The sequence below is a fragment of the Aspergillus ibericus genome (genome assembly GCF_003184845.1).
Source record: "Aspergillus ibericus CBS 121593 unplaced genomic scaffold BO80scaffold_2, whole genome shotgun sequence".
NCBI lineage: Eukaryota > Fungi > Ascomycota > Eurotiomycetes > Eurotiales > Aspergillaceae > Aspergillus > Aspergillus ibericus.
Genome location: NW_020292100.1, coordinates 768,899 through 794,971, shown reverse-complemented (window position 1 = coordinate 794,971; position 26,073 = coordinate 768,899). Strand labels below are relative to the sequence as shown.

The 26,073-nt window shown below is 52.4% G+C and overlaps 9 protein-coding genes across 9 annotated transcripts; 3 read left to right on the top strand and 6 right to left on the bottom strand.

Annotated features, from left to right (window-relative positions):
- Positions 1–121: 121 nt before the first annotated feature.
- On the bottom strand, positions 122–1,952 carry BO80DRAFT_420979 (kinase domain-containing protein). Its single transcript, XM_025718493.1, has 2 exons — positions 1,071–1,952; positions 122–997 (listed from the first exon to the last, which is right to left on the bottom strand). The coding sequence occupies exons 1-2, from the start codon at positions 1,570–1,572 to the stop codon at positions 183–185; spliced, it is 1,317 nt and encodes a 438-aa protein (XP_025580105.1). The 5' UTR covers positions 1,573–1,952; the 3' UTR covers positions 122–182.
- Positions 1,953–2,038: 86 nt separating this feature from the next.
- BO80DRAFT_460838 (uncharacterized protein) lies at positions 2,039–3,393 on the top strand. The gene is made up of 2 exons (XM_025722413.1): positions 2,039–2,656; positions 2,728–3,393. Exons 1-2 carry the CDS (start codon positions 2,526–2,528, stop codon positions 3,038–3,040), a joined length of 444 nt encoding a protein of 147 aa, XP_025580104.1. The 5' UTR covers positions 2,039–2,525; the 3' UTR covers positions 3,041–3,393.
- BO80DRAFT_490119 (4-hydroxyphenylpyruvate dioxygenase family protein) lies at positions 3,245–4,929 on the bottom strand. Its single transcript, XM_025723620.1, has 3 exons — positions 4,059–4,929; positions 3,838–4,002; positions 3,245–3,768 (listed from the first exon to the last, which is right to left on the bottom strand). The coding sequence occupies exons 1-3, from the start codon at positions 4,718–4,720 to the stop codon at positions 3,384–3,386; spliced, it is 1,212 nt and encodes a 403-aa protein (XP_025580103.1). The 5' UTR covers positions 4,721–4,929; the 3' UTR covers positions 3,245–3,383.
- Positions 4,930–5,383: 454 nt separating this feature from the next.
- Positions 5,384–6,420, bottom strand: BO80DRAFT_420977 (uncharacterized protein). Its single transcript, XM_025718492.1, has 4 exons — positions 6,148–6,420; positions 6,035–6,090; positions 5,820–5,983; positions 5,384–5,746 (listed from the first exon to the last, which is right to left on the bottom strand). Exons 1-4 carry the CDS (start codon positions 6,222–6,224, stop codon positions 5,717–5,719), a joined length of 327 nt encoding a protein of 108 aa, XP_025580102.1. The 5' UTR covers positions 6,225–6,420; the 3' UTR covers positions 5,384–5,716.
- Positions 6,421–7,058: 638 nt separating this feature from the next.
- BO80DRAFT_451359 (ANP1/MMN9/VAN1 family protein) lies at positions 7,059–8,495 on the bottom strand (the record flags this gene model as incomplete). The annotated part of the gene is made up of 4 exons (XM_025721878.1): positions 7,059–7,441; positions 7,490–7,537; positions 7,594–8,225; positions 8,323–8,495. 4 exons carry the CDS (start codon positions 8,493–8,495, stop codon positions 7,059–7,061), a joined length of 1,236 nt encoding a protein of 411 aa, XP_025580101.1.
- A 1,239-nt stretch (positions 8,496–9,734) lies between these two features.
- On the bottom strand, positions 9,735–11,239 carry BO80DRAFT_80939 (putative HLH DNA binding domain protein). Its single transcript, XM_025724814.1, has 2 exons — positions 10,998–11,239; positions 9,735–10,934 (listed from the first exon to the last, which is right to left on the bottom strand). Exons 1-2 carry the CDS (start codon positions 11,054–11,056, stop codon positions 9,833–9,835), a joined length of 1,161 nt encoding a protein of 386 aa, XP_025580100.1. The 5' UTR covers positions 11,057–11,239; the 3' UTR covers positions 9,735–9,832.
- Positions 11,240–14,993: 3,754 nt separating this feature from the next.
- Positions 14,994–15,436, top strand: BO80DRAFT_430945 (uncharacterized protein; the record flags this gene model as incomplete). The annotated part of the gene is made up of 2 exons (XM_025720721.1): positions 14,994–15,086; positions 15,221–15,436. 2 exons carry the CDS (start codon positions 14,994–14,996, stop codon positions 15,434–15,436), a joined length of 309 nt encoding a protein of 102 aa, XP_025580099.1.
- A 3,095-nt stretch (positions 15,437–18,531) lies between these two features.
- ecm33 (GPI-anchored protein Ecm33) lies at positions 18,532–20,346 on the bottom strand. Its single transcript, XM_025718491.1, has 4 exons — positions 20,141–20,346; positions 19,939–20,018; positions 19,043–19,883; positions 18,532–18,989 (listed from the first exon to the last, which is right to left on the bottom strand). Exons 2-4 carry the CDS (start codon positions 19,997–19,999, stop codon positions 18,692–18,694), a joined length of 1,200 nt encoding a protein of 399 aa, XP_025580098.1. The 5' UTR covers positions 20,000–20,018; positions 20,141–20,346; the 3' UTR covers positions 18,532–18,691.
- A 4,134-nt stretch (positions 20,347–24,480) lies between these two features.
- Positions 24,481–25,897, top strand: alkA (DNA-3-methyladenine glycosylase II). The gene is made up of 3 exons (XM_025722412.1): positions 24,481–25,515; positions 25,574–25,696; positions 25,742–25,897. The coding sequence occupies exons 1-3, from the start codon at positions 24,563–24,565 to the stop codon at positions 25,803–25,805; spliced, it is 1,140 nt and encodes a 379-aa protein (XP_025580097.1). The 5' UTR covers positions 24,481–24,562; the 3' UTR covers positions 25,806–25,897.
- Positions 25,898–26,073: the final 176 nt, after the last annotated feature.

The following is a 26,073-nucleotide window of genomic DNA, read 5'->3' as shown; positions in this document are numbered from 1 at the left end:
AACTGGGAATATCTCAAAGCTTTCACGGAGTCAGAGACTTTGCTCTTCTATCCAAGCTGCTAAAATGAGCCCGGCTTTTCCGGGGCTCTGTAGTTTGCGACATTATAATCCCTAGCAACCACATTACTTAAAAGCTCTATTAGGCTCGACACCATTGATAAGGAATATACTTTCACATTAGTTCAAATGTTTTCCATCTGTTGTAGTGCATCTCGCATTTTTTGCACCTCCGGCAGGCCCCATCTCTGCATCCACTCACAAAGCACCACTTCCTCGATTGTCGCCCTTTCACTTGGCTCGAGCACCAGCATCGACTTTATCATATTACGAAACGCATTTTCCTCCTCTGCGGAGAAGATATCGAACTTCTTCCTCTCCCGGGGCTTCTGAATAGAATCCGAGAATCGCTGGTTCCAGTCCCTGGTGCTATTCAGGTACCATTGACGAAGGGACTCTTTCACATTCTTGCGTCCATCCTCATCAAACCAATCCCTCCTCTTTTCCCACCTCCTCCACCACCGTTCTGGAAGTTGGCCTAGCAGTTCAACATGCTCAATGGTAACCTCATCCGATGTGGCGGGGAAGGCTTCAAAGGGGGGTCTGTCTCCGAGAATATCCCAGACCGTGCACGCAAGCGTCCATATATCCCCCGGGAAGGATAGCGGGTCATCAGTTCCCCCTGGCTCTGCAAAGCGAGATTCCGGCGGTGCGATCAGGAGCGGTGTATGAGCTGTAAACTGCTGTGTTATTTGAGGATCGAATGCTTCTCCAAAATCTGCAATCATGATTTCGGAGTCCGCGAGGGATATCTCGTCACTACCTAGCCCAAGCCAAACGGGAACGATGATTTCTGGAGGAACTCCTAAATCAAGGGGAGCGCTATCTTCACGTATGACAGGAATTCTTGCGGGCTCGCGTGTCTTAGCACGTAGCTGCTCAAGAGTCATGTCTCGCATATCAGATGGCAAGCGAAGAAGGATATTTGCAAGGTGGAGGTCTGTGGCCAACGTTAGATCAACTCATATTCCTCAGTCAACTGGTGGAGACGGGATTCAGCATGCCAAACGTACCACCGTGAACGATACCTTGAGAATGGATGAACTGCACACCGAGGATGAGCTGCGCGGCAATGGCTCGAGCAGTAGGAAGATGAAAGAGCCGATGATAGGCAGCATCCTTCGCTTCATCAAGATTAACCCTAGCCGCATCCGTAACTAAACACCGATGAGTGCCATTTGGTCCTGAGAACGTGAAAGAATCGATCAGATTCTGCGCAGACTCCTTTCCAGGGAGCTCGGACTCGGCCTTAGCTAGCTGCAAAAGAATCTGCAATTCATGCGTTCGTTCAGCTGACTCCGCGGTAGAGATCTTGAGAGCAACCAGCTGTCCTTGGTTTCTGTCCTCTGCTAGCCAAGTTGTGGCGGAGCGGCCGAACCCGAGTTTGTGAGCGACAACATATCGACCTGCACCAAGCTCATCACCAATCATGGTAGGGTGGTAGCCTCCAGGAACGTAGTAGTCCAGGCGCTCAACTTCTTCCACAAATTCGTACTGAACCTTGCTGGGTTCCATACGGGTTGCCCTCCTGCGTGGTTGTGGTGTGATAAGCCGTACCTGTCGGCAGTATGGTCCAGATACCAAGGGTCTGATCTTGCAAAAGTGCAAGCGTGCGTTGCTGGCTCGATTTGCCATAATACTAAGGAATTTGCGGCGCGGGTTAATGTGAGGGCGAGGGAAGTGATACTTGGGATACTAGGACTCGTTGGACGCAGCCAATCAGACGTAATAATCCGGGTGAGGATGAGCCCGACATACTGACTTGAAGACCTAAACAGCCAGCTCAACAGGCTAGGCCTGGTGGATGGCTCAAGGACATAGAACAGGGAGCTTAGAAAGATGAGGACGAATGAATGGCAAGGGGACGCCCGTAATGTCGCTGGGTCTAGATTCGGAAGGCGCTAATTGCGGTCATATGACTGGCAATCCCTACAGGGCTACGATGGTCTGCAACACTTCACACCCCATCAGGGATCCTGTACACGGTTCACAAGCCGTGCTCTTGCTCTACAAAACGGTATGAAGGTAGCCTACTAGCCACTTGGAGGTCGATCGTTTTCCGGAGCGTGCGCTCAGGCCCTTCCAATCTACCATAGGCGCGTCGCAGGCTTGGGGGCAGCCTAGGCTCCTCAACCTCAGCTCTACCCCGCAATCTTCCAAGGGCTAGCTCATTCTTACGAGCAAGGATGCGGATCCTCGCATGCGAAAGTACGCGAGTTCGGCAATATGCTGCTTAGCTCTTGCAGGACAGCGGAGACGTGGTCCATCCATACCCAACAAACAGCGCGCCTCGGGGAGAGGGGGAGATTGTGAACAGGGGCCATGCATAAGACGCAACAAGCAGTCGGGCCCGGCGAGATTCTTGCTGTGATGGTCGATTGGCTTATATAGCCTTCGGTTGTGTCGCCTACGAGCAGCGAAATCAACTTTCGCTATCGATTTCTACGATACAGCCTTAGCTTCCTATCATGTCGACCGTGAATCTAGTCAGGTTCTACTTCTTGAGCCAACCCAGCGCCCAAAACATTAGACAGTATATAGCTATCGCGTATCAAACGGCCACTGATCAGAAGTTCTATCCAAAGGCCGTCCTTGTTCGGTAAGGAGCCCCCAAGGCAGACAATTTTTAGTGATACTTTCCATCAAATAGAAGACTGACGTTTATCCTAGCTCAGGCATCCACCTGACAACCTCAATCGATGGTGAATATCAGAAGGATCCGAAGGGTGAGCATTTGACCCTGTGCTTCAAGGATGAAGAGATGATGGCAAAGGGAACACAGGTTGCCAGCCATGGATATGTGGCACTGAGAACCGATTGGAATATTCGTGAGGCCACTCATGCGCGGGAAAAGCCGGACTCAACCGTCATGACACGAAATGGGCGTCCTGTGTGGCCTTCTGAGGAAGCATTCCAATACCAGATTGTAGTGGCTTTCGGCCATGTGCCAGATGAAGCTGAGATCATGTCGAAGGGCAACTGAACGAGTTGCTCCGGTGCTGAGGGTTAACGGCTCGTTGATAGATTTGTAGCCTTTATACTCTTGAAGCAACAAGGGTGTTCAAATTCGGAACGCGCAAGTTCCATTATCGGGCTGTTCACATCTCGTTCCTTGACGATCCAAGGATGCTCAATACGAGAGATTGGAGTCATTTCCTCTCAAATCAAGCCATATGTATTATGCAATGTCTGTGGCCTGCACGACGGCAGGCATCCTTTTCTGTCTAATTTCGAGCCAGGTCAGAAACTCTTCCAATACAATATACCCTCCAGCTGCCCAAACCACCTCCCAATTCAACCAAATTATACAGCAACAAAACCAAACCCTACAGATTCCCCCTCAACGCCTGATCCCTCTCAAACGCCTCAAAAAGGCTCTTGAAATTCCCCGCCCCAAATCCATCAAAATTCTCCCTTTGGATGATCTCCAGAAACACGCTCGGCCGATCCACGACATGCTTGGTGAAGATCTGCAGCAGATAGCCACCCTCGTCGAAATCAATAAGAATATTATATTTCTGGAGCGTGTTGATGTCTTCGGCGAGGCTCATGTTTGCGGCCGCGAGACGGGCCCGCATGTTCACGTAGTAGTTTTCTGGGACGGAGAGGAAATCCACGCCCCTCTTGGTGAGATTCTCCACTGCGGTAATGATGTTGGGAGTTAGGAAGGCGATATGTTGGCAGCCTGGGCCGTTGTAGTATTCTACGAATCTGGCGGGGTGTTAGTGCTATTGTTGCTGGTGGGATAGGCGAGTGGTGATGGTGGTGGTGGTTACATACTCTTCTATCTGGGACTTTTTCTTGCCGACAGCGGGCTCGTTCATAGGCATTTTGATGACCTCATTCGGCGATGCAACAACAACAGACCGCATAGCGGAGTAATCCGAGCACATTTCCTTGTCATCAACAGTCCAGTAGCGATGGAAGTTGAATGCGTCTTCGTAGCTATTGTCCAAACGTTAGGATGCGTATCGAGATGGACAAAATAGGTCAGCACTTACTACTTGACGATACTGTCGAGGCCATCCCATCCCTGATTCCCAACACAATGGTCGATCTCGATCACATCGATCTTCGGTAATAGATCATTTAGTCTATCGTATCCGGATACGGCTTGGTATCCGGGAAGGAAAACGCCCCGGTATGCGGATCGGTTGATCAGCGTATGGGCTGTATCTCCGAAAGTCTGGACCGTGGCGGAGAGGACCTCGCCGGTGTCGTCCTTCAGGAGCTGTGGTTTCTGGATAGAGGTGGCACCATTCTGTACGGCGTGTTCCCAAACACTGGTGACGTCGTCGACTGCAAAAGCGATGTCTTTGACGCCGTCACCGTGTTTAGTGAGATGAGCTTGCATCTCGTTCAAGTGCTGGCGGTCATGATCCGAAGCGCGCGTGTCCCAGGTGTTGTTGGGCGAGGTGATGGGCGCTGTGAAGACAAAACGCGCGTTGCCGTTTGTGACGACGTACGAGCAGCTCAGGTAGGACCCGGTCTCGGGGCCGCGGTAGGCTACGACGCTGAAGCCGAAGTGGGCGACGAAGTAGGTCGCCGTTTGACGGGCGTTTCCAACGTACCAGCTGATGTGGTCGAAGCCGGTGTAATTCGGATTGATGCTGCGGAGGACGGCGGTGTTGCCGGCTTGAGGCATGCTCTCGTTGGAAGGCATAATGAAGGATGTGGGACGTGCGGCTGATACTCAGGTGGCAGTGGCTTGGTTTCGAAGACGACCGTGCAGTTGCTGCATATCTTTTATATCTGCCACAATTTGTTGGCGGGGGGAAGGGGGTTCTACTTCCTCGGCTCGCGTGGAATGTAACTTTCGATTGCCACAGTCGAGAGGATATGGAGGGTGACACAAGATCGGGGTTGCTTTTTTGCGCGACGCTAGCCAGCACTCAACTTCAACTATTGCTTTGTGTTGGCCGCTTCACTCGGGCGTGCGTCGGAACTAGATTCCCTGTTTTTGGTACCCTTGCACCAATTATTATCTTGTTTTTCATCGCCCTCACTCGAAATTTTCCTGCGAAAAACGAATCAGAATAGATGTGACATGGAAAACCCGTCACGTCCATCAGCAGGTCTAGGCCAGATGACGATATAATGAGTAGTCCGTCGATCCTTCAGATTAGGTTTCCGATCGATCTTCAGTGAGTAAGCGATGCGATAGGGAGAAGAGGAAACCATTTCCTCATGTGTACATCTGCGCTCAGCCTTGGCTGAAAACATTCAAAAGGAATTATCATCAGCCAGCTGGGCTGAAAAGCACCATGATGGAACTATGCATAACCTAGAGCCATACACAACTCAAAACAAGACCATTGTCTGGAGATCCCGTTACACAGCATATGCGGCATCGTTCCCTATTCGTGAGACTCCTGCACATGGGATTCTTGCACTCAGCGCCCATGAGCAATATCCCTGCAGAACCTGACGTGACTAGTCATTCCATACGGGTGGGATCGGTCTGGGTAGGTCACGGGCACATAGTATTGCCGTCGACTGCACCGCCACAGGAAATGCATTGGATGAGAAATCCACTTACTTCAATAGTATCGATAAGTACTGACACTATCAGGTTCTCGATGCAATAAAGCCACTTATTCATATGTATCGTGCAATAGATATAAGACAAGAAAGGTAGGTAGACACCGAAGAAATCAATCTACAATCCCACCCGGACGGCCGACTTGAACTAGATCCCAACGTGTCAGTAAGAATGCCAAACAAAGAGCGGAGCAGCAGAAGAACGAGAGCAGGGAACCCACCGGAATAATCTGCACCTTGTCCAAATCCCAAACCCCACTCTTAGCATAGATATCATTCCTGATGATCTCTTCCGCCGCTTCCTTACTCTCCACCACGAGCATGAGCGAGGTTCCTTGGAAAGTCATCGATTCGCCTTCCTTGGGGTGCTTGTCGAGCATCGCGCCTTGGTCGGGGTCAGTCTTAGAGGTTCAAGGAATAGGAAAAAGAAACATACCTCCCAAGACCACGGAACCGGCTTCGACAAGGGGCTTGACGTCTTGCAGGTGCTGGCTGTTGACCCAGGCGTGTCAGTGCTGGGTGAGATGCCCGGTGAGGGGTAGGTCTTACGAGCGAACTTCCAGTCGCTTGGCCAGCATGCCCGGCTTATCCGGGATAATGCAGAGGAATTCGTTCTTAGCAGACATGTTGCTCCTGGTTCTTTCTTTCTGGCAGGTAAAAAGAGAGGGATCAGTGTAGTGACGGAGAAAAGGTCGGACAGGCAAGGATCGATGGCGGGAAGTGGAAGCGGGGAAAGGTGGGGAGCAGGAGCAGCTCTTATCCGGTGGGGATTCCCAGCAATCCTTCAGTGGGCAACTCTCATGCTACAGTAATACAAGTACTACCTTGTATTACTGTAGCTAGGTAGGGATATATCACTACTCGGCGATCGGTTTACGGTCATAACAAGCCCGCCAGATTGTAGCCTATATATGTATGTACATGGACGCCAAGCACCATGGCCGGTTCATCTGCTGCCCTCGCCCTCGTCCTCGAGCCATCGAGCCAGCGGCCCATCCCAGATAGGACCGCCGCGATGGCTTCAGGTGATCCGTCAAGCAAGCTTCAGCAGATGAGCAATAGCATCAGAACACCATGCCTGTGAAGGGAACTGGCCTGGGCCTGGCAGAACAACGTAGGCTCCAACCAGAGCCCATTCACGCTCGCTCTCTATGAGCTTCCAATACCGCTCAACACTGTCCCCGTAGCGCCAACAAAAGCAGACATAACCCTAACACGCAATACAAAGAAGACTAATTACCGGCGTCGTGAGATATCCGTCCCCGCGTCCGAAGAATGCAATGAGAAGAAATGAAGAAAGAAAATCAATAAAAGCGTTATGAGGAAAGCCTCCATGCAAAGAACCGCTGCAAGGGCTCGGATGTACACGGGAAACGGGGTATTCGGGTTTCAAGGACGAGGAATGAGAGTGGCCGCACCACCCAGTCTGCGTGGAAATGAGGATCAACTCAAGAATGCAGCTAGTATGCTTTGCGGTCCCCGAGGTTGCCAGGCTTCTCTTCCGTGTCAATGTGCCAGACAACGTAGTTCGGCAGCCCATACACCTGGTAGCCGGCGCGCTTAGCCATGCGGGCGAATCCCTCGGTTTCGGCCTGGTTCTCGAAAGCGTACGCCGGGAAGTTGATACCGGAACGGTGAACGTCGGCCTTCACCAGGATGTTCACACCGCCAATGCCGTCCAGCTCGACTTCCTCATCCTTGTTCTTTCTCCAGTCACCCATGCCAACCATGTAGGTCCGGCCAGTGTCATATTCCTTGTAGCCTTCAGCCAAAACAGTGTCCGGGTCGAGAGTCTGGCGGAGTCGGCGTCCCTTGTCGGATTCAATCCAGGAGTTGTAGTCAACTGCAAGAGTCAGTAAACGAGCATCATGGGGAATCTCTCTTTACATACATCGACCCTCAACATCAACACCATCCCGGTAGCGGTGGAACCAAATGTCTGTAATAAAGTTAGCACTCACGAGCGTGATACGCATGATAGGGAACGCAACATACTCGGAACGAGAATATCCCGGTCATGAGCGATGAAGTCCTCAATGATGCTAGCGGGGCTGTCAAAGATGTCAACATCCCTCCAGTAGACCCAGGAATGGTCGGGCTTGAGGGCCGAGTAGAGCAGGTAGTTGCGAGCCTTCCCGATAGCCTTGCGGCGCGGGCCTTGAGCAGCAAAGGAGTGTCTGTCCTCCACGTTCATCTCGGTGTCAGCCCCAAAGTCCTTCTGGACAATGGTCGCACTACGGAAAGCAATCTTCTCATCCACTTGATCCTGGATTCGGGCCAGCTCCGCGGTGAGAACAGCCAAGGTGTCGTCGCTGCAATCGCCAACGAGGAAAGCCAAGTCGATCAGGTCGTGCGGGTATGTCAACTTGTAGAGGAGATTGAAGTAGTTGACCAAATGTTCGGATGCATCTCTCAGAGGAGTCAGGACGAGAACCCGCTCAGAATTCGAAATAGCCTGGGTGGTGGACTTGATGGGGTTCAGATCGACGGTCTTGATGCTGGACGAATTGACTTCGTAGGGATCGTGATGGTTGAAGAGGACAGGGGTCTGCGTGTGAGCGCTCCACTCGACCATTTCGTTGATGGTCATTTCCATCGGCGATTTCGAAGGGCCATAGCAGTAGAAGCTACGTGCAGTCGTTAGTGCCTTCTGGTCGCGTGCCTAGCCATAGCCAGGGACCGGGTGTCGCAGGCAACACGGTCAACGTCGGGTCAGGTACTCACCTTTGCATCTCCGACGCTGACTTGCTGATGCCACGCCATAGTAGGATTACCAGGCCAGTGATGGCCAATGATACAAGAAACCGGGTCCGTGTGACCAGGAACAGAACAGCCCGCCATGGGGGCAGCCTGGCTTTGGCCGACTTCCACGTTACACCACCCTTAGGAAGCAACATCTTCGCGACGGGTAAAAGGGGAAGGATGTGAGCTGGTTGTCAAAAAAAAAAGAAAACCAAGTTTTGGGTCTCAGAAACCGTCGACGCCTACAACAGGCGACGATTTCTGCGGCTGGGATGTATATCGCTGGGACACCAGAATGCAGGGAGATCGATCAATCTGGCTTCGAGCGGACAACACGATGCAGGACGGGCGGCGGAAGAGACGGACCGTCCGGGGAAGGGAAAAGGAGCGGGCGCCGACGCGATATTGGCAGGGACGATCCCACGAAATCGAGGCTGAAATCTGACGGATCGAAAGCGTCGACAGGGAGGGCAGAGTCGATGATGCGCTATGGAGAAGGGGGTGCCAGCGATCACCCGGGGCAGGAAAAAGGGTAGGGAAAAGGCTGGCTGCGGGAGACAGTGGTGCGGCACCGGAGGCCCCAGCAGAGAAGGCAAAGGTTTCAAACGAATGTGAGAAGCGGAAGACGAGGGATCGGGACACCAGGTGATCCGACCGGTTCTCAGTCAGCGACACAGGTTGAGATTATTGGAACGGTCGTCGATAGAAGAGAAGTTCCAGGTTGACAGGGAAGATTCGACCCGCCGATGTTCCAGCCAGAGTCCAGTTGGCCGCTTCGGGATTGGCCTGCTGCTTTTAATAGCCGCGGTGACTAAGGGTCCCTGAGTCAGCTGCATATCTTTGCCGCTGCATACTGGACTTATGCCTACTCCATACGGGCTTTTACGGAGTACCCCAGACCAACTTGTCTCAGAAAATTGTCATCGTCATTTGCCTCTATGCTGATAGTTACAATCAATGCCCATGGGACGCTCCCGGAAAACACCAGACATGACAAAGGAAACAAAGAAATAAATACCGAAATCAGTCGTGTATATGTATAGTAGGAAAAAGAAAAAGAAAATAACAGCCCCAAAACGTTGTCCACCCTGCTCCAGATCCAGGCCGGTAAGTAAGATAATTATAGCCATCCCCAATATGAACATGGAAGAAAGATTGTACAGACTCCAAATGCAACCTCCCTCACGATCTCCAACCAACTTTTTTTGGGTTGATGTACATTGCGCTTCCATCCAGATTCGGTGGAAGAAAGGCGCAGGAAAGATCGAATCCAATGTGGACTCAACCAGGCGGTAAACAGATCACGGTGCAGGAAACTTCGCATGTCCAAGTGGCAACCTGATGATGAACGCTCTCGCTATGCCGGAAAACACAGTTGAAAGAAGAAAAAGGAAAATCGACCGCACAACAGCCGCTCTAACATTTGACTCAAGGAGAATCATGACAAGGGACCGAAAGTCCTCCTTTAGTGATCCTGAAAAGACGCATCAGTTCAAGGTGACGGGTTGAGGGATTGGCGCCGTGATACCGGCACCGAATACGACGCGTGTGCAAACACCGGCGAAGAGGGCCCCGTGATCGGAGGAGTGTGTGTGAGGTACGCATGTCCGAAAGAGTGGGAGGGCCCCGTGGGGACAGGCTCTAGGCGGGAGGAATCAGGACTGCTGGCGGCAATCTCATCGCAGAACACCCGCAACCCAGGGAGCATGTTGCGTGGCTTCGCGTCGGTAAGATGGGTCAGGGGCTGAGAAGTCAGGTGCTCGCTCTTGGGCGATCGGAACATGTGCTCGTATGACTTCAGCTGAAGCTCGAGCGCCCGATTGCGCTCCTCCGACATCTGGAGCTCTTGTTTCAAGGCCTTGTTCTGCTGCTGGATCGTCTGGTTCTGCTGCTGAAGGCTTGAGATCAGTTGCTGCAGCTGCATGCAGCGGATCTGGGGCTGCAGCTTCTCCGACAGCTGGCGTGGCAGCTCGTTCTCCAAGCGGATCAAGTGCACGATGATCAGGAGCATGAAGTCGATGAGAAAGATGGCGGCTTGCACAATGTGCTCCTTCGATTCTGGTAGGCTTTTGGAGGGGTTCCACCCTGCTCGTTCGAGAAAAAAGTCATGAAGGCGGCTGTCCAGGTCACGGAGTATCTGGCTGAGGTTCTTTCGTCGGTTACCCTCGGCAATCCTGTGTTTCTCTCTCTGATCATCCGGATCCGCAGAAATCATGCTTCCCTTGCGCTTCCGTCCACACAATTGCTGCAACGGTGGCTTGCGGTTGATGTGCTTGGGAGCGATCAGGTTCAGGAGCTCATCTGTGGAAAGCTCGCGCGGCCACTCAAAGACTTTCTGGGACTGTGCGGGTTCTGGCCAGGAACTATCGGCGGAGGTGGCTGGTGACGGAGGAGCCACAATGTGCTCGGCTCCTGGCCATTGGGACTTGACGAGGACCGCATCCTGGGAGCTAGGGGGACTGGTAGCAAAGATATTGGAGGTGAAGGGATTGAAGGGGCCCCGAGGCAGCGGATCCACGCGTGGGAGCGGGGGCAGGCGGCGGTCGTCGGTCATGTCTGTGGTACTGGACGCACTGGAGATGGAACGCACGCCACTATGAGAAGAACCATGTCACGTCAGTTCCTGCATCTGTCGGTAAGGGTAACGGACCACTCACGGGAGAGAGCAACGTCGAGAGAAGTCGTCAGCCGCGGAGCCTAAGTCTTCAAACATCATGGTGCCGGGTGTTCTTGCTGCGGGTAAGATGAAAGATGGGGCACTGCAGCTGAAGAGCTGTATGTCTGAGGTTTGTCGGTATGCACTGAGGGGAAATGTCTCTGATATGTACGTCTGCCCCGGTGCAAGCCGTCTGGGCGTGATGTAAACAAACACGGACGGGAAGTCTATAGGATAGGCTTCAAGGGGGAGGAGCAATAATAAGGCCAGAGGGGCAATAGATGATGGCACAGATGCAATCAAGGGGGCGGGTTGCTATGGATAGAAGTGAGACCAGAGGAACAATCAGGACAATCCACGAGGGCTAGAAGAGGTGATGAAGAACTCAATGCTTTCCCAGGGATACGGGAGGATCCGGCTGCATGTTTTATATGTTGGAAGCCGCAGGTGAACGAGGGGAGGGGGCGATGGAAGAGGCAGTCCGCGAAGAAGGGAGTGGGGAAGAGCGAGCCCGAAAGAGCAGAAGGAAGCCATTGTGGTGGCGCTCAGACGTGCAGTTTGAGCTGGCAATGAACTGCATCGGAAGAGGAATGCGAAGGGGAGGTTGCGAATAGTACGAAATGTCCAGCGTGAGTGAAGAGAGAGATCCGGGATGTATCACCAGTGCTTTCTGGGGAGGGTCTCTCGAGAAGCTAAGCGGATTAGCTCGATCTGCGACTACCTCAACAAGGAAATGGAGCATCGACGATGACATACAGATGGTCTGGAGTGGTGGTGGTCGTGGTGGAGGAGGTGGAGTCCTCCGTAAGTAGTTGAGTTTAGTTTAATTTTATTCGATTTATTTTATTTTTATTTTCTTTTCATGATTTTGCTTTTCGATTTTAGATTTTAATTCTTTTTGATTTTGTTCGTTTTTATTTACTTTTTCTGGATTTCCCTTTCTATTCACGACGCTGGCTACTACAGTCCTACTATGTATGTATTGTTTGCGCCTTCCCTGCTTCCCCTACAGATTATCTGCAGCCTCCATCTCCATCCGGGACCTTCTCCCTTCAACGCCTCTCCCTGTTCCGTCGTCATCTCCCCTCCCCCCTCCTCCCTTCCCCCTCCAGGAGTGCCACGCGGGGAAGTGTGAAGAAGGTTCCGGCAGACTTCGACAGCCCCAACTAGTACTTTTTTAGGCCTCCCTGGAGGGGTATCTCTAGTATCAGAAATGGGCACAGACGTGAGGCAGCACCGGATCGACGAATCAACGTGCCATGATCCCGATGAACAAGAGAGAGTCGGATGGGGGGATCGCAGACCCTTGATTTGTCACCGCTGCAGCGGTTTTCGATCTACACGGGGCAAAAGGTATCGACTCCCCTTGCATCGCAACCATCAATAGTCTGTTCGGGCCAATGGCCATGATCCATCCGCCTGTGCCCACTCGGATCCCGGACCCAGGCGGCGATGCATCCGCGAAACCCATAGCGTCGAGGCACAAAACGTTCCCACCGTCTGGACAAGCGCGGGCTGGTGGCTGTTACAGGTGTGGGAACTGGGCCTGCGGCGCTTATCCGTCTGGCTAGTTCGACCACAGGCCCTTGTCCGAACCGGGTAATGCGCTGAGGCCATGGAGAAGCAAACTAAACGTCAAATTACAGAACTTAGATCGGATCAACCATCCGGACCATCCAGTTGGAAGGCATCAAAAGTCGGCTCGATCGCCCTGATCTTCCCAAATTCGATCCCGTATATACCACTACTATGTATAGCACATGGTCTGCACGGGAGCTCAGGGCGAGGGCCCCATGGGAGCAAGCTGGGTCCGATCTTCTGCACTCCTCCTCTCCACCCGCATCCTAGTTGAGGATACCTGGCCACAGAGGGCAAAAGTACCAATAAAGGATCATGAGAGCCCAGAGTAAGAATGTACTATACATAAACATCCGACGCACAGGCAGACGCAGGATCCCCGAAAGCAGATCATAACCTCGGCAGGAGGAGAGCAGAACCTAATAGCACGAAGCAAGGACTTCGTAGAGGGAAGCCAAAAGTACTCGGTGCCCGGAAGAGCCCTGCGAGGAGACAATGACTTCAACATCGTCAGAGGTAGCCAGAGGACGGCGTCATCTGTCACGAGTCATAGTCCTGACCTATTTTTGCTGGTTACGAATGAGGCGCCTCTCCTTGGTGCATGCGACAGAGCCATTGTCTCCATCGACACCCCTCGCCAGCCTGGGCAGTGGTATCAGAAAGTGGCCATGTCTATAATAGCACAAGTTATAACCGAACGGGCCCGAACGAAGGGGTCAAAACTCAGACAGAGTTGGGATCGTCCGCAGCCGAGGAAGGGCCCATACGCCTGGGACACTGGGAGATCCCAGCGACCAGGGTATGACGGCTGTCAAGCCCGGTTCTGGACTGCTTCTTTTCTTGGGGCATACTGGGAATAGTCCGTTGCTATAATTTGGCTCTGACCTGGGCAGGAAATTTGGAATCCCGTCGGACGTCTCCAACGGACAGGCGATATAGTATGTGTTTCGGAATACTCCACCTGAATATGGCCTGAAGAAGTTTTAGGGAAAGGACTAGGAAGGCCCAATTCCAGGGTTACGGCGATGAGCACCGCTCGTTAGCACGGTGGTACGGCGGATGGCAATGCAATCAGTGAACGGAAGATCCTCCAGAAAAGTACGCTACTCTCCCTTGGTGGAGATTGAGCAAAGCCCGAGGACGTCAGTGGAGAAAGGAGAGCCAGCGATGGGACCAGAGCCAGAGCCATATTGGGAAGGCGGACCAAACAGGACAAATACCATCCAGGCATTGCTGATGAATGGGAATCAAGGAGGCTCCCGGATCAGATCTGTCAGATTCGAGTGCCCCGGATCTGAGGATGCGGCATGAATGAAGGAACAATGGATCTTCTAGCTCCAGACAGTGCAGCCACGCCCAGGCCGCCCCACGTTGAGAGAGGAAGGAGGAGTCTAGCCGATCATCATCTTGCTCATCTATCGATACCAGCCTCCCATATGGCAGAGGCTTGGAGGAAGTTCCGGGGGCGGCTTGAGTCTTGGACGCCATCTGGGAGACACTAACGTGATTAGGGCGGACTCAGTTATTCCCGGATAGGCAAGTCTCTTGCCCTAGTAGCCGAGGGATGGTGATGGCACCTTCAACCGTTATCGTTAGCCGCCCTTTCTTCAGCGACCAAGGGTTTGGTCGCGCGCGACAGGTTACCCAGACTCCGAGTATCAACGAGTATGTCCGATCAATTTGCCTCCCGGACCACCCATAGCACCATAGTGGAGGCTGCAAAGTACCAAGCTCCATAGTGGTGAGTTGGCAGTACATACATCCACCGGGAAAGCGCCATGAAACACTGGACACCAGTTGCAAGAGCAACCACCCCTGTTCGATCCGAGATCGCTCGCACGCAGTGGCCGCCAGGCACGAACTCACCCGTAAACTCTCGTTGCGTGTGCGCCCATGGATGGCATACATGCTTGCGCTACTACATGGTCCTGGGGCTCACGGGCCCATGGATGAAACCTTAGAAAATTGCCCGAGGGACGCTCAGTTGACGAGTTTCGCTTATTTTCCGAATTATCGGGGTCTCGACGCATCGATGGGTGCCAATCTATTGACTGAACCAGGGAACCCCCAGCAGCGACGGAAGGGCCATGACCATCCATGGAGAGGGGAGCGGCTGAAGCGAACCTTAATGTTGCTCATCAGATCCATAGCACGATTTACGATGGATGTCGAACCGGTTCATTGCGAATTGGGTTTCGCGAGAGTAGTTAGGTTTTGGAAGACTCGAGTACGGTCTTAAGGTGGTGAAAGGCCATCCATCCTGAGTGGCAGGAAAAGGATGAGCCGAGGAGCGATTTAGGTTTGGTCTAGATTTGGAATTGGTTACACAGCATTGAATAGCGGGTCCAACAGTCGAGAGACAGGCTGACACGGACTGACACTGACCTGACACTGACACTTGACAGAAATCCTTTGAGGAATGAGGATCCCCTCCCCCAGAGTCACCCGTGAAGAATCACAACAACAACAACAACAACAACAACAACAACAACAACAACAACAACACAGGGTGGTTTGCTCAGCCCACAATGTCCCCCGCCCGTCCTTCTGTCCGTCCACATTGACCCAGAGAGGCAAAAAAAAAAGAAAAGAAAAATCAAAATAAAATCAAAACCAGTCTGACTAGCCTACCAATCGTGTCAACAGTTGATGCATCACAAAAGCAACGACCCTCCCCGCCTAGACCCCTTCGCGCCCCCCTCCAATGCGTTGTCCAAACCCGGTAGCCAGTCGTCCGGCTCGCAAGCTCCCCGGCTAGTCTACCTGTCGACTTGCTTACAGCAACTTCCCTGCCTCTACCGGCTTCCCCAACGCACATACAGTGCAACAATGGACCCGTTCAGCCCCGGTCGCGTACAGTAGTACGTACGCGCCTCATCGGATATACATACATAGTTATCCCATGGGAGCGCTCCGGAGGATAGACTAATGCACTCACATACATTAGCTCGGCCCGTCATGGCACGGATCTCAGCAGAGACCGGGATGGCCCTGCGTGCGGCGATGCAAGATCACCTCATGTATCGGATTCCAGTCTCCATGGTGTGGACCATTGCCACTTCGGTTCTGGCCGGCCCAGCCTAGTTCGCTGCGGGCACGACGTCCTCTGCCTTTCTCTTTGTCTGGTCCCCTTGTGCGGAATATTGACAACAAACCAAGGCACGGCTATCGCCGCCAGCAAGGCTCCAGCAACTCGTGCCAGTGTTTCAGAATCCCCAAGGGAGCGGCCTTCTCCCGGGATTCCATCGTTCCATCCGGCGTACGCCGTCCCCATCGTCCTGCAATGAATGACCCATCGTCGTCTATTTCTGCGCCCGGTCGATTCCAGGTATAGCCACCACCTTGCCTTCGCCTCGACTTTCGCCTCGACCTTACGACGGAAGGGACTCACAGGTAGGCAGCTGACCCGGCCATCCAAATGGTGCTGTCTATTGTCGATGTTATTGTCGTCGCCACTGGAAGCGTTCCAGGCCCTCAGCCGTAGCACCTCGACAGCGGGCTTCGCATACAGCCGAAGGAGGGTCGTAGATCTCCAAAGGCAATTCCTCAGGCTATGCTATTCTTGTCGGGCCTAGCCCTAAGCCGGCAAACCTGAGGCATCCCGCAGATGCAAGGCATCGACTATCCGTTTATCTATCATATTAGCCCCGTCATCCTCCCCATCCTCCTGCTCCAAGCCTCCATGGTGGGCTTGCCCGCACGAATAGGTCAACTTTTCCCTCATTCCTGGTAAGTGGTGACCCTTTCATTTGGGGTCTAGATACTCCGTACGTCCGTCGTACTCTATTGATCCTCACCCACTCCTCCGCACGGACATGCCTCTTTTCCTCCGGCGCGATACCCCCCACCTGAAACAAAGGTACCTGCCTGACTGTGTACGACGACGGCATCCCCATAATCGTATTTAGAGTTCATCAGCCCACCACTCGTCCGACCTCGATCTACATCACTCGTTCCTCGCCTTGGCCGTTCCCAGTACCACCACGTCCGTTCGCAAGCCAGACCCCAAAAGGGCATGGCAACAACGATCCGAAAGCAGTATCCCGATATCAGACTCGAACATGACAATTAGTTAGTTGATTAGGTAGTTAGTCTGCCTCGGTTCACTTTTAGACCGATCACCACGATGGGTGATCATATTAGTGCTGGTGGCCCACGCACCCACCCATCAAGCTAGGAAAATTCATCCGGCCACTACGAGCTAGGGTAGGTTCTAGAACTGCTGCTACTCTGAGGTTATATTCGGCTTTAACTGATAGAGCGCTAACAGATTGTAAATAGTAGATAGATAGAACTCGTGAAGAAGTATCGTTGTGCGGTGTGGGTAGGTAGGTTGTAAGTGGTATAGAGAGTTTTTATGTATCTATCGGCAATCTATTTAACTCTGGCTCTAGTATAGAATTTGAGCAAGCAGGGAAGAGAGGGATACCTTGCTTGACAACAATAACCAAACAATAGACAAACGTTCCCTTATGACTATTGACTATTGTGTAGTACGACTTACAATGCATATAACATAAACCATCCCTGCTTGACATAATCGAAAATCGAAACATCAACGGCCTAAGCTGTCAATCAAAAGTACGGAATACTAGATATACACACAACCCCCCTCTTACTACCTAAATATAAAGATCATAGCGACACACATACACACAGTCAGAGAGTATGAAAGCACGAAGCCCTCCTCCCTCCAAATAAACAATAAACAATAAACACCCAACCACCAAATACTTAACCAAAACCTATCCTCAAAAAATGACACATCAATTATGTACTTCTGTACTTATGTACCTAACCCACCTAAATCCAATCCATTGTACTCCATACGGCGTACCTTCCCTTAGTATCCCTTAGTCCTCCGTCCTATCCTCCTAAAGACCACCTAACTATTATTAAGTACTACATACTAATACTTATACTGATGCCTATCTGGGTAGTATAGCTCCTAGCTCCTAGCTCCTAGCTACACCTAAAACACAAATAGACACCTTCCCTCTCAACCCCCCCTCCCCTCCATCATCCCTACACAATACACAACACCCAAACACCAATACTCAACTTCTCCCCAAACCCGAATATCCCTACAAAGCACCCATCCAACGTACAAAGTACACCCTCCCAAACGCATTACCAAATCCGTCCACCCGCGTACCCAGAAAAGTCGAGACCAAAGTCAATGATCCACAACCCACAGCCCACTGCACTGGCACAGTCCGGTCCGGGATGGGATGCAGCTACCCACCCAGCTACCCACCCCCTACACCAAAACGGGATTGTCCTTCACGATCCCTCAGATTAAGGACACTCGATCGGGAAGACGAACAGACACTTGATGCCGAATGGACCTACCCGAAGAGGTAAGGAAGGACGGACGGTGGGTGGTGTCCCGGGCCTCTCGCCATCTATCTACGAGGAAGAGAACACGCGAGGTATCGTGCGGTCTGGGGCCGCTTCGGAGCTGTCGTAGTCCGTCTGGGTCTCCCTCGTCCCCAGCCAGGAGTGCATGATGGATGGATGCACCTGGGGCTGGTCATCTGGGCCGACTTTAACTTTCCGTCGCCACGGTCTGCGACCAAGATATCCCGCACGAGATGATGGCGCCCGCTGCTACGACGAAACTACTGCTAGTGTGGGTAATAAACACTAGATACCCAAGACCGCTCATTCCCAGATCAGAGAAGAGTAAGTTATAGACGACGAATCATAATAGAAGAGAACAACATACTGTCATGTAGCAACGGCACACGTAAACTGCAAAGGAACGTCTATCAACTAACCATGCGACAGCTCACCGGCCGCGCGAGGGCAGGGGCTTGACCGCCGCCCAGCCACCCCAAGTCGCCAGGTGGCCCGTCCCCACGGCGGTCCCGTACCCAGTACATTTACCCGCCAACCCACCGTCGACCAGACAAGCTCAACACAAAGCAGAAAAAGCAACAACAATTCATCGCCCGGTGCGCAGGTGGCTCAAACAACCGATATTCAATTATTATCATAAGAACAGCACAATACTGGAATTGGGATTAAGGAACCAATTGCTGATTAGGCAACTTTACACGACCATGTTAACGGTTCAAAAAAGCGTACACACAAATGCTTGGTATCAAAGGTCCTTTACAGAGCGAACACGGCACCGATGATGGCAGCCAGGCCAAGAGCGGGCAGGTTGGCCACGTTCATGACCGAGGCGCTGTCGCTGGAGGTAGCCGAGGAGGTACCGCTGCTGGTGGTCGAGGTGGTGGTGCCGGAGGAGCCATCGCTGGTGGTGGGGTCGGTGGTGCTGGCCTTGCAAGTGTAGGTACCGCGGATGACCTTGTTCTCACGCAGGGTCTTGAAGGCGCTGCAGCTGAAGTTACCGGTACTCTGCATGTTGAATCCACCCTTGACCTCAGTCAGAGCAGACAGGGTAACACTGCACACATGGGTTAGCAAGATCTTCGTCAAAACAGCCACAAGGAAACTTACGAGTCGAAGTCACCGCTGAAGTCAATGGCACCAGTGACCTCCTCAAGGTCGGGGAAGTCGATGGACTTAAGCTTGTCGTTGCGGGCAATCTGGAAACCACCGTTGACGGTCTTCAGGACAGGCATGCTGATGTTGGCGAGCTTGGTGTTGTCGTCGAAGACCAAGTCAGCAGTGCTGGTGAGGTTGGGGGCGCTGAAGTTGTTGAAGGTGTTGCCCCAGAAGCCGAGCTGACCGCTCAGGGTCTCGAGGGAGGGGAGAGAGACACCGCTGACGTTACGGATGGTCATGTTGGTACCAGTGCCCAGGTTGGGGAGGATGATCTCCAGAGAGTCCATGTTACCAGCGAAGTTGATCAGACCAGTGGCGTTGGTGAGCTCGTTGACGTTGACAGTCTTCAGGTTGGTGTTCTCGGTGATATCGAAAGCACCGACGGTGGTGAGGGAGATACCGTCCAAGCTGGTGAGACCAGTGTTGGTGATCTCGACGCTGCCGGCCTGGGAAACACCCTTGGTGAAGTCAAGGGCCTGGAGCTCGGGCAGAGCGGACCAGGAGATGGAGCCAACGCTGGTAAGGTTGGTGAAGCTGAGGGTGGTGAGGGTGGTGAGGCCGTCCAGCTTGAAGGTCTCGCCAATGGAGGACAGGGAGGACGAGCTGAGCGAAGTGATGTTGCTACCGTCGGTGCAGCTCAGGCTACCAGTGATGGAGTAGACACCGCTGAGAGTCAGATCACCGGAGGCGTGCTCGCTGATCTCGACGTCACCCTTAAGGGTCGTGCAGGTGGCATAGGAGTCGAGGTCACTCTGGCTGCTGATGGTGATGGTGCTGTCAGTGGAGCCACAGCCTATATTATCGATCAGATTCTGCGATTCATTCAGTCAATCCTTGGCGGTACTCACTGGCAGCCATGGCGGCATGGGCCGCAGCAACCACGGGGAGGGCGTATTTGACGAAGGCCATTGTTTAGGATAACGGGAGACTGTATGATCGAGAGTTGTCAGTCATCACCGTTCGTCTGTTGAATCCTCCCAGTCCAGCGCAACCGCAATGCAACGAATCCAGTCCGGCGGGTGAGCAAACCCATGCAACGAGTCGACTTACCAATGACGGCTGAGGATTAAGTATGCAGACTGGGGCAAGGCAAGGCCCTTTGTTGACACGGATGGCAGCGTAAAAGCTGAAGGGGGCTTGTGAGACAATAAATAAGCGAGCGAGTGAAAGAAGGGAGCTTCAACGAAAGAGAAGCTGTTGTTAGCGAAGACCCTCAGCGAGAGAAAGTGCGCGGATTAGGCAGGCACGATTTGCACGGGGAGAAAGAAGAAGGGAAGGACAGAGGAAAGAGGAAAGGGAAGGAAGGACTGGATGGGATGGCTGGAAAAGAAATCTTCAAGAAAGTGGGAAGACTTTCAGGGAGGACAACCAAGGCAAGAAAGGAGTCGCGGCCCCGAGGCTGGTGGACCTGAGACCGGGGGGTTCTCCTTGCTACGTTACCGGACGTCCGTATGGACGCTGCCCGTACCGTAAATTAACTGCGCGGCCCATTGGCCACGGTAACGGGCAGCGGAAAAAGAATCGACCAACGCCCACCCAGTGGAATCCTGATCTTGGACCCGGAAACGAGTCCGTTCCTCCTAGTCGCCTCCATCCTGTAACACCTCGCCAATGGCCAAGCTCCCAGGCGCTCGCTGATTCGCTCGCCCCTCCCTTTCCCCCCTCCCCCTTCTTCCCCATCGCCGCTGGTTGTCTCGATCCTCGAGCCGACGCCGCTTGGATCGGACTCAAAGCAGGCAACTTCACTGGTATTATTGATTGTCTCCCAAGGCATGGCCCCGTTTTCATTGTGATGGCGAGGGGACAGACGTCATGACTGGTCTGACCTGGGAGCAACTCTAGTACTTACATACGTATACACTACGGAGTATACATTACACTATACATTCACATCGCCCCCAACATCTGCATCATAATGCTGAAACAGTCCGAATTGTGCAAGTCCGCAACCTAGGAGACCCAACTGCAACTGACAGATGACTTCTCTGATGAAATGCGACTCGATACATCACGAACATTCGTTGTGGCAGGTAACAATACTGACAAATTTAGCATCCTGCCGCTAGGAGGGGCCAGACCCCAATCGCACATTGTTAGGGAGGTCCTGACTAATATTAGCAGCCTATACCAGCAGACAATATACATGTATCTCATTAACTGCCACGGATCTATCTATGCCTCTGGACCATCCCTTCACTCCTCCTTCCGCCAGAGCCATCCCTTTCCCTCTGAGCAGCCAGCAACCAAGCCGTCTTCCCTTTCATCCCCAGCACTGATGGTGACACCACGGTGCTTGTGAGAATGCTAATATTGATACTACTAGTTATCGACCACGCCTATTGAGTCAGTTGCTGCGTAGTGGTCGATCTGAATTTATTGGAATCTGAAGGGACCCGCTTTCTTCCCACTGAGGACTCGACTTGGGACCTGGAAAAGGCTTCGCCTGCCTTACGTTGGTATGCAGCGCCCTGTTCGCGGGTGTTGGAATTCGGTCGCCTGGTGCCTTAGACTTCGCCGCCTGACACGTATGTTCATGGCAAGTGGAAGACGATGTTGAAGAAAAAAGAGTTCCACGATCATTTTTCGGCACTACTGTGACCCGTTTGCGACCCATTCTTGCGATGTCCATGTTGTTCTTGACTTCCAAGGTGAATGCGCTGGGCCTCATGCCTGAAAACTCAATTCTCTTCTTGGCTTCAGGTACCGGTGGATACCGAGTAATAACAAACAATCCTCTCAGGAAGCTAATAATAAAGTGGCGACATCCGTGGCTCTGAGAGGGGACATCACGTGTTACATACAGTTGTACGTAACACGGCTGTATCTCCCAGACCTACTCTAGCGGCCCCCACTTGGCCTGGTCACAAAGTACTCCGAGACCTGGTTCGGTAATTCCTAGTCGGCGTAACTTACTTACCATACACGATCGAAATTGGCCGGCTGGATAGGACGATAAACAGCAGAGCCCGAGCTGCCTGGCCATAGGCGCATTACTCTCTGCTAATCCAGCCGTAGTGGCGATTACTCGAAACATCCATGATATGACACGATCACAGGTCTATCGCGCTGGCTTGACGGCAAACAATCCAGCGCATCGGCAAGTCAGACTGGACGGTTGCAGAGGCCAAGTTTCTCTGCGCTGTCCGGAGTAAGGGAGGGCGTCATTATTATTCTCGCCCGTCACAAAAAGGAATAAGCGTGATAGGCCTGCGAGGAGATCCCGCGCGCAAGATCAAGCCTGCCCATGCGATCGCCGTGGTCGCTGCCACTATTGCTTGTTCTTGCTCGATCCGTTTAGAGTTCTTCAGCTATCAGACCCATCGCAGCTCCACCGCTATCCGTCGCAATATTAGGATTTCCCTTGGAGATAATCTCCTCCTTTAAGTGGCGCGACTCGCCCTTGCGACGCCCGCGAATCCTGACTGATGGTTATTTACGGTGCTCCTATCCGGCGTTCACGATGGTTGTTCTCAGATGCTACCGTCTGAGCCTCGGCTTGATGTGATGAGCAGCGCACCTCTTCATTGCCGATGTTTCAAGCCGCGACACTCCGTAACAAAGGGCATGTACTATGTACTGTGTAGGAGATAATCTTACCACCGAGCACGTTCTTCCCACGCCACTAGACGCGGGTGGCTGGAACAGGCTAGCCCAATCATGCCTGCTTATTGATAAGGATGGATGAGGTCGCCGAGTCTGACGCATCCAATATGACAACGGGATGATGTCGAGGGGCTGGTAGAAGGACACCAGGGATCTCGAGGTCCGCTGTAGATCATCCAGCACTGATGGACCGAGATCCGGATATGGGGATTGGGGAATGAGCCACAGTAATGCCACCGTAGGATCCTTTGTCCCGTCATATGAACCATAATCTATTCCCATACCCCTGTCATGTCTGGAACGCCCGAGAAACTGATTTGGCAACTAGCATAGACAACTCATCCAGCCATCACCATAGTAACATATCCAACCCGGACCCCCTTTTATTGGTCACCCTATGAACTCCGAAGTCGTTCACGGTCATGAGAAGCGGGGCACGCAACGTATGCCCTCACCCTTTGCAGGCGAAGCTTTTCTCGGGACCAGATACTCAGCAGAGCTCGATGCTTGTTTGTATACCGCCACGGGGTATACTACCTATTCCGGGAAATTCCAGATGATTCCCGATGGGCTTTCGCCCTCGCAATCAACCGACGGCTGTCGTTTCGCCCCTTACGGGGTAGATTGGCATCGCTTATTCACTTTACCTGAGGACTAGACTAGCTACAACGGATGAACCTATCAAGCCATGGAACCGACGTACTATACCTTAGTCAGTCTCTGCTAGTCACGACCACGCACCTCACTATCTACTATCAGAGGTAGGACAGCGTTCTCCGTAGTGGCTGGGCCATGGACGCGGTGGATGCACAACGGCTTTGGCCTGGATCGGTTTTGCAGATGACGCAAGCTTCCACTGCCGTACGACTGCATACGGTGTGCTTGTCTGACTTTAGCTTCTTCCCCGTCCGCCACTCAGTTGGCGATTTCGGTGACATTCCGCATCTTATCTTGGCCAACGCAATGTGTTTTTCAGGTCAAATACAGACGACTGCGAACGTCGGATTGATGCCTACAGAGATAGCAGATGACCTGTGAAACATGACCAATCGGACTGTTTCCTTTCAGATAAAAACTCGCAACGTTTGGTTAGAATTCTGATCGTGATAGAAGCTTTTGGTCTAATTTTTCGCGATGGTTGATGCCTAGGCAGCCTGCGATCCGTAATCCATTTTGCCCCGAGACTTTCCCATTTGTCGGGTAAATCTTCCATCAGGGTTATCGTTCCAGAAATTCACCCGAGAATTTGCAAAGGGTCTACATAATTTAAGGTGGATAGGAGAAGTCACGGGGACCTCATGAACTTGAAGACAACGGTGATATATTTTTAGCTAGGGAATGGACAACGCAGCACAGTCGCTGCCACCCAGTCAGAGTGAACGACGGAGTAATCCGCCAAATCAAAAACCTTTGGACCATCTATCTACCTAGCATCTGGACTCATGATGAGCTTGGCCTGCATCTCACAAACCAAGATTCTCGATTTGCATACTGTGTATTCGGGTTCCAATAGCCCGTGGTCGTGCAAGCTGAGGTTGCTCAACATACGCGGGTTCAAGCACCAAATGTCATATGACATCAGTAAACTCAACTGAAACATGGGTGTTTTGCATCTCCCAAATGCGGGGGATGAGATTTACCATGCAATGGAAATCAGAACAAGAGCGGTATAGAGCTAACTACAAACCAGGACTGTTGAGTGCCGGTCTGAACTCGAGCTGCTCGTGACTTCCCGAGCTTATGTACTCCGTCTCATGTCTCAGCGACAGCTACCCACGACCATCTAGATGTACTAACATTCCCCTCCATAAATCCAGCTCAACAACTACATCCTCAATTGGAAGTCCATTGTTCTCCTAAGACCACTCTATGATGACTCTCCGACGCTCCGCTCGTCTGAGCGCCGTGTCTAACCCCCCCATCCCAGTCCTGCAACCAGCTATCCAAACAAAGCGAGCGAACAGGACCGCAAGCACCAACGGGGTCTCCAAAGCACGAAAGCCTGCAGCAAGGGGTAAAAAAGCGCTGAACCTAAATCCGAATCCCAATTTAGAACCCAATCTCCTCACAGACACCACCAAGACACCACCACCAAGCTCAAGGAGCACTAACATCTGGGACCCCTCTCCCACTGATCATAGCATTAGCAGACGACATTCCACCCCTCCCCCGCTTGACCGACCAGTCGAACCGCACCGGACAAATGCAACGCTCCTCACCCCCCATGGCTCATCGCTGGTTGCATACCCGCCCGGCACGGAGGACGCATCACCCAGCAAGACAGGCCGACCCCGTCCAACAGCCACAACCGGCACATTGCTCGAACAAGCCATTGCGCACCTGATCGCCACCGACCCGCGACTCGACCCCGTCATCAAACAACATCCCTGTCCGCTGTTCACCCCCGAGGGTCTAGCCGAGGAAATCGATCCGTTTCGAAGCCTCGTCAGCAGTATCATCGGACAACAGGTATCCGGCGCAGCAGCCAAATCAATACGGGATAAATTCGTGGCGCTATTTCATACCAACAGCGATGATGAAGCGAGACAGAAGTTCCCTACACCGGAAGAAATCATCAAAATGGACCTCCCTACGCTCCGAACAGCTGGTCTGTCCCAGCGAAAAGCAGAATACATACACGGGCTATCTGAAAAATTCGCGAGTGGTGAATTGAGTGCCCGAATGCTGTTAAATGCTAGCGACGAGGAGCTCGTCGAGAAATTAACCGCCGTACGAGGCTTAGGCAAATGGTCCGTGGAGATGTTTGCCTGTTTTGCCTTGAAGCGTATAGATGTGTTTTCGACGGGTGATTTGGGGGTACAGTACGTTGAGAACAACCTGTTTAAAATGAACTGGATAGCTGCTGACTGCTTGTTGCAGGAGAGGTTGCGCAGTATTCGTGGGCAAGGACGTAAGCAAATTGAAGGGCAAGGGCGGCGGTAAGTTCAAGTATATGCCTGAGAAAGATATGCTAGAGCTGGCTGCGAAGTTTGCGCCGTATAGGTATGTGCATTGATACTTGTGCAGCTCGGATTCTGATGTCAGTAGGAGCTTGTTCATGTGGTATATGTGGCGAGTGACGGATGTTAATATTGCTGTGATGACTGCTTGAAGGGTGTAGACTGGATGTTCAGGTAGATCATTGGACTTTTGGATAGTATGTAGACTCTGCGATGACAGGGATATCTTGATTTTTCCACTGGGATGTAACATGAGCATTCATATGCTGATACTCACACGTGTAATCCTACTATACTCCACCTTAACCAAAGCGCGATCATGACCTACCTCCCGGAACAAGATCAAGCTACATCACCAACGACCTACGACCCCAAGAACAGCATAACGGACAACAACAACGATGAGTGAATTTGTACAGT